This window comes from Phalangium opilio, unplaced genomic scaffold, assembly GCF_054372755.1.
Source record: "Phalangium opilio isolate 3A_F unplaced genomic scaffold, DU_Popi_V2 ptg000038l_1, whole genome shotgun sequence".
Lineage (NCBI taxonomy): Eukaryota > Metazoa > Arthropoda > Arachnida > Opiliones > Phalangiidae > Phalangium > Phalangium opilio.
Window position 1 is genome coordinate 1,800,969 of NW_028324161.1, and position 6,819 is coordinate 1,807,787.

Consider the following 6,819-nt stretch of genomic DNA (forward strand, 5'->3'; position numbering starts at 1 on the left):
TGAAGTTTAAATATTCCCTATGCCGAAACAATGTTCTAACATTGGTTCCAAGAAAACTGGCCGTGTTAGTCCACGATAATAAAAGTCTATTTCTGCAGAATAGAAGCTGATCATACGTAATGTTTAAGCGTGGCCGACCAACAGAACCACGATGTATTACCGGACAAGTATATTCATCACAAATCATCTCTTCACATTGATCCATTCGGATTTTAAATTCGTCGATTAAGGAATTCAATGTACCTAATAGTAAGTTAATCCACTCTAACAAATCAGATTCTTGATGATTTCCATTTTGCCGTAATAACAAGGCTAAAGTTGCAAGGATTCTATGATGAGATTGCAGTTTTCTGTGAAAACGTTCACAGACGTTGACATCATGGCTATCACGTTGGATAAAAACTGATTCAAATGTCCTTGAAAGTTCGTAGAAGTAATCTTCAATTTCATTTCCACTACTTATGGTTACGCAGAGCACAATTAAACAAATAAATTTCATGATATAAATTTAATTTAATCGATTTCCAAAATTTCTGACGCCGGCATTGTCCGACTTTTTTCAGAGCACTTAGTAGAAACTTACAAAAAATAGAGTATCAAATATAGCGCATGCGTAAAAACTTGCTTCAAAAGACATAAAATATACCCTCGAAAACATTTAATGGGTATGGACCGAACAACGACCGTGGGAAAGTAAAAATTTCACCACACCGAGAAATTTTCCGTAGCTACGCAGTAGATGCCTTGGTTTGAAAGGGGAACGTGTGTATCATGTCGGGCAATTCGGAAACTGAATTAGCGAGTAATGTTTCAAACGAAACTGCGGTTAGAGACGCCCTTTCAAACATTTTACAAAATATCAATACGTTATCAAGCGCTGTTACTTTAAGACCAAACGTTACAAACCTGAGAACAATGGCTAGACCACGTGAATCGCCAGATAACGAAGGAGCTTTGGGACGAGAAATAAGAACAATGTTCGCCCCTAACAACTACCGCGGCGTTAATGAAAGCGCCGGTTCGTCACGTGCACCACAATTCAATTACACTGGAAATAGCAGGACAAGAAGTTCAAGTAAATGTCGCCGTTTAAGGTCTGGGAGGTCGTACAGCGCAGATTCATCAGCTCCTTGTCAAAAAAGGTATATAAGTTTATCCAACTCTGTACCGTAGCGTTAAAAGCTGAAAGGAGATGTAATTTTTAAAATACCTAGTTTTAGGGCAGTTCTAAAAATAATTGCGAAACTATGGCGAAAGGGTGCAGCACATATTCTCGGCCTAAAATTAAATTGCTATGTAAGGCTTAAGCAAACGACGTTGCGTTGGAGGCAGAGATATTTAAAAGTACTACGTGTTATGGATTCGTAGCTATTGCGTTTCACAAGGTATTTCGATTAGGTGCCATTTAAGGAGAGAAAAAATGTGACTTGTGACATCCCCCCCCTCCCCATTGTGAGTTAACTGCATTTCGTTTCTGCAAGTGGACTCCAGGTTCTCCGGAGTCCCTTAGTTATGTACGTTCCTTTTCCTCACGAGACCTATCTACTTCCGACTCGCTTTAGAGCCACCTCAAACCATTTTTTGTTACGTTAGATCTGGTGTTCAGCCTTTGGACCTAGTTGTGAATACATAAGGCGTAGAATTTATACATATCGTTGTTACAATTTGTAGTACATTTGCAGATCCTACAAGAAATAGCATAGTCAATTTGATTTTGGTCTCACGGGCGCAAGTTGCTACGCTATAGCTGCAATTCAATGAACATGTAAGAGGAGCTAGAATCTCACATTAACAGGCAGGATACGAAATATTTTATGTGGTTTTAGGAAAGAAAGTATTTTTAATTTTTTTACAATAATTTCGGCGCTATTTATTAAAGCAAGAAGTGATATCTAGTTTATTAGGGAGAAGTTATAAATTCACCACATTTCAAGCTTTATCTCCAGTCCAAACGTAGGTCCCGAGTTAATCCCCGCCTCTAAATTACAACCAGCATCTCATTGGTTCTTGCAAACTCACGTCAGCGCGACGCGAATGACGAAAATTCCGTATTTTCTGACTGAGGAGAGGCGCCTCCTTTTACGTCCCCCCTTGTATTTTGAAAGGGGGACTGGGCCTATGGCGCGCGAATACTTAGGCATCTTATACCTTCTCCCCCTTATAAACTAGATATCACTTCTTGATAAAAGTACCTCGAAACATTAATGGGAAGTCCGTTTTACTGCATTCTAATATACAATGTTTTTCTGAAAGGTCTGTAAAAATTAAGTGGGGTCTTCTTTAGGGGATTACGTGACAAAAATAATTTATGGTATGGCCACTATTTTCAAGTTTTAATTGGAGTGTTTTACGGAGGATCCTTTAAATTAAATTAGCATGTCTTACGGACCTTTTAAAGGCATCCCGTATTACAAAGATTTTAAAATTTTGAAGTGGATAGTTTGGTGTTAATTTCCAATTACAAAATTCTGAATTCAGTAATTACGCTTCGCTTTGCAAGAGTAAAGAAATCGCTTGCTTCAAAACTTGTTGAGCCTCAGTTAGTAAAATAGATGTTTTTCGTAGGTATTTTAAAAGCTTCCAATTTTGCTTATTGTTTTGCCGTTAACTGTATGTTGCAAAAATCTGGTAAAACCGGTTTAAGATTACATGGGTTCCTCCCCCATTGATTCAAATGTTAGTTTTCCAATTCTTAGAATTTTCTGCCGATAGCCAGACTATTTTATACCGAATTCTATGAACTGCTTATATAGTGCGAGCACCTTGGCCCCGTGAACATATGGGCCAGTGGTCTATGGAAATAGCGTTTAGTTAATATAATTTTACACGTGAACAAAAGCGTGCGTCATAGATCTTTTTAAAATAATACTATTGCCGTTTTGCACGTAGTTTGATAGAAGCGATCTTAAAAATGCATTAATTTGCCGCAAGATCTCAAATATTGATATATGATGTGAAATTACTAACGGTCCATGGAAAACGGAATTGGTATTTTAGCTGAAGAATCCAATAGCCCTTTTTCTCAGCGATTGGATGGCTCAAAACTATTGAAAATACGTCATAAAAATGAAATTTAAAGGCTATATTTTTTCAAGAATCACCTAAGGTCAAGCAAATTATATTTATAACTTATGGAATAGAATAGCAATTTACTTCTTCGATCTATAAACCTAAAATCAGCATTCACTGCTCAAAAAGCATTGTTTTGAAGGAAAGTATATTTTAGTTTTGGATGTTAAATGGTTTTCATATTTGACAGAATGAAGACAGCCGCAAAATACCAATCATTTGTAAACGAAGTTGTCCTCTTACCAGAACCAGCGTGTAAAGTACCGCGAGGCTACCTAAAAACACTTCTTCACAGGAAACATTTTGTGAAGGACTGCGTATCGTTCGAAAAGGATTGGACAGAAGGAGAGATAAAAGAACACTTATCAACATTATTTAAAGAACAACTGGAAGGCGTCGAGTAAGAATTTCTAAACTTTATTTACATAGATGGTTAAAGGTTGAAATTTTTCTCATACAAGAAGTTTTGAGTCCATGTGTTTGTGATACCCAAGAAAGGGACCGCTAGATTCGCACGTGAGCACGACTATCTGTCCAAAACATGTTGCCCAGTATTTTGCTCTTCATAGGGACTTAAAATTTCTGAAACACACTCAGTGTTTTGACAAAGATCAAATTCCACTGCGTTAAATGTTTTATTGTGAAATAATTTGATTTAAAAATTTTATACTTTTCAAAAACATTATGGATTTTAGAAACTGCCGAAGCACTAGTCTTTTACTTCGCGACTAGGAAAGTGTACATTTTGTGCATGAAATGCGATGGGCCAAATTCCATAAGTTAACGTATTTTTCGAACAGATTGGCAGTCAGCATTGAAACAGTAGGAACATTCATACTTATGTTTATATTCTTGCGTATCCTAAAAACCTAAAGCATAATGTTTCATATTAACGCCAATAAAACGACTCCGTTGACTGTCACGTCAAAAGGCTAAACTTAAAATCCATCCCCAAATTCTATAGCTCATTCGCAATGACTATTACTTCTCTACGGTCTCCCCAGAGGGAATAGGTGCATGACGATATTTGATCAAGAACATAAATATTTTCTTTTTTGGAAGAATCGGTGAAATATTTGCTCGTTTACTTCACACTTGTTTTTATTGGAGAATGAAATGAGAGCATGAGGCTTTTAATTTTAAACGACCAAGCAATCGGCTATTTTATTACCAGCGTTAACGCAAGAATTGCTTTACTCTGGAAATACTGCCATCTGACCATTCACCCAGAATTAGTTTAGCATTTTTTGAAAACTCTGTTACAGCACGAGCCTCTTTTTTCAGAAAGCTCACTTGAGAGAGACCGTGGTCGATAATTAGTTATAGGTTCACAATATGGTACACACTCCGTTCGTAAAAAAAATTATATTATGCTTAGAAACACAAGTTTGAAACATCAAAACTTTATATAAAATCGACATAAAATGTTTTGATAAAATTTGTTAATGATTTTAATCTTCTTGTATCAATAAAAATAGTTGCATTGCCATTTCAGTCTTCCTTCAAAGTATTTTACTTTTTAGCGAAGCTATTTCATGATAATGTTTTATTGAAAATTGGTTGAAGTGCGCCTTAAATCTTCTGTTGATTCTTTTAGTAGTGAGGGAAATTATGTATTTTTAATTGTGACATTTTATACAGAGGATAACTCCGGCAAAATTCCTGCCTAAATTTAGCATAAGGGAGACTTATGATTTGCTTTTCTTAGAGAGGTTGGTTGAACAGTAGGAAATAATTAGTTTTGTTTTTAAATTTCCTTAGATTTGCAATCATGAAATCTATTGGAACGTCAATTGTACTGCCAAGTTTATGTAATAATGAAACGTTAAATGGAAGTGTTCTGCATCGAGTCTTTGGAAAGAAAATTGTGTATTTAAGTCCTACTGTACAGTTAATGTCTAAAGATTCAGTTAGTCTTTCCGAAGATGAAACTGATTCAGTTGAAGAGAAATTTAATGAAACCAAAGATATTGAAGACTCTCCAGCTGCTAATGTTCTTTCAAATGAGCATAACGAAGACGGAAATTGTTCTAGTTCAGAGCTTCCCGATGTTCGAAGTTCGGTCGACGTTACTCCGGAAAGTTGCCTCTCTCCTCAAAATGACAATCTGAACGAGATTTTGCAATCACAGTTTGGAAACGCTGCCAATTACGATCAAGACGTATACCAAAGCTATATATCTGTTCTACATGATGAAGGAATGGACAGTATCGAAAATTGGTACGGCTTTGAGGAAAATAGCGACAAAGAGGACAATCTTCTGGCTTCAGCACAAGAGGATGGCAGTAAATGCAGCGTAACCCTGAAAGAAATTTTGATCGAACTAAATTCAAAAATATCGAATGAGAAAACATCGAAGTTTTTCATAAACCGGCTTAAAGTTAAAGATAGTGCCATTTTTGGATTGAAGCGCTCCGGTTTCTCGCCTCTATCGAAGATCTTTGTGACATTTACTGACGACAATGAAGACCATGAAGAAGGAATTGATATGGGTGGGCCAACCAGAGAATTTCTGCGACTCCTAATAAAAGAATTCATCTGCAGCTCTGTATTTTGGGAATCGAATGGAAAAAAGTTACTAACTTTTAGTTTAGAAGCTCAGGCTAGTAATATGTATTACCTTTGTGGCCTGGTATTTGGAATGTCAATAATCCATGGCGGACCTGGACCTATGTGTTTGGCCAAAACCACATATGATTCCTTAATTAAATCGCTGCCGTTTGTGGAGCCTACAATTGATGATATACCGAATGGAGAAATAAAAAATAAATTGTTGGCTATCAAAAACTGCGAGACTATGGACGAGCTTATTGAGAAAGCCGATGTGGCATCCGACTTGCGTAATGTAAGTGGAAGTACCAGGCCTTTAAGACGTCTGACCGACAAAAATGATCTCTTCGACGATCTTCTCCACTATTGCGCCGTTGGCCGACTTACAAAAAGCATTGAAGGAATGAAAGAAGGATTGTCCAAGTCTGGAGTTTTGGAAAAAATGGAGCAGTTTCCTCACTTGTTCCATGATTTATTTTGTGAAAATGACGAGAAATTGACCACCGACACACTCCGAAAATTATTTAAAAATATAATGTACTCGGATAGAGGAAGTAATCAATATGCATTAGAAATGCAAGTCGTTTCCTTTTTTTGGGAGTACTTGGAATTGTGTGCTGAAGTGGGAAGTCAAGTGTCACTTGAAGATATTTTAATTTTCTCGACTGGTGCGAGTTCTATCCCCCCGTTAGGGTTTAATACGCAACCAAGCGTTGGTTTTGTTCGAAGGCCTTTAGGTTACATAGAACAAGACGATTCTTTGCCGTTAGATCCAAATAGTGAAGTCCGACTAAAGCGATATTTACCAACAGCGAGCTCCTGCAGTTTGACAATCAATTTGCCAATTTACAGTTCTTTTGAAAAATTCAAAGAAAATATGGATTTTGGAATTGGAAACACAGCTGGCTTTGGTATGCCTTAGGGTTAACAACGCAATTTACGTCAAAAAGTGTGATTCGAAGACGCAGAAAAGGGGGTTACTGCTTTCATTGAGATCTGGAAAAATGTTTTGCAAATAAGTTATTTGCCCTAATTTTGGTACAGAAATTTCAGACCAGATGTGATGGTATAGGAGGATTTCCGCTTCGAAATGTTGGATGTGAATGAAACAGTCTATTATTATGTGGCAAATTATAGTCTCGCCATAAAATTATTCAATTTGTTTTAAATACTGAAACCCCCTATTTTTGCAATTTCAAT

The 6,819-nt window shown here is 36.7% G+C and overlaps 1 protein-coding gene across 1 annotated transcript; it reads left to right on the forward strand.

Moving 5' to 3' along the window:
• Positions 1 to 771: 771 nt before the first annotated feature.
• Positions 772 to 6,541, forward strand: LOC149682602 (uncharacterized). Its single transcript, XM_089834201.1, has 3 exons — positions 772 to 1,142; positions 3,260 to 3,469; positions 4,831 to 6,541. Exons 1-3 carry the CDS (start codon positions 772 to 774, stop codon positions 6,539 to 6,541), a joined length of 2,292 nt encoding a protein of 763 aa, XP_089690327.1.
• The last annotated feature ends 278 nt before the right edge of the window (positions 6,542 to 6,819 follow it).

Coding starts and splice junctions, on each gene's coding strand:
- LOC149682602 (XM_089834201.1), top strand. CDS start 772: ATGTCGGGCAATTCGGAAACTGAATTAGCGAGTAATGTTTCAAACGAA. Junction 1,143..3,259: donor TCAGCTCCTTGTCAAAAAAG/GTATATAAGTTT, acceptor CATATTTGACAG/AATGAAGACAGCCGCAAAAT. Junction 3,470..4,830: donor GAACAACTGGAAGGCGTCGA/GTAAGAATTTCT, acceptor AAATTTCCTTAG/ATTTGCAATCATGAAATCTA.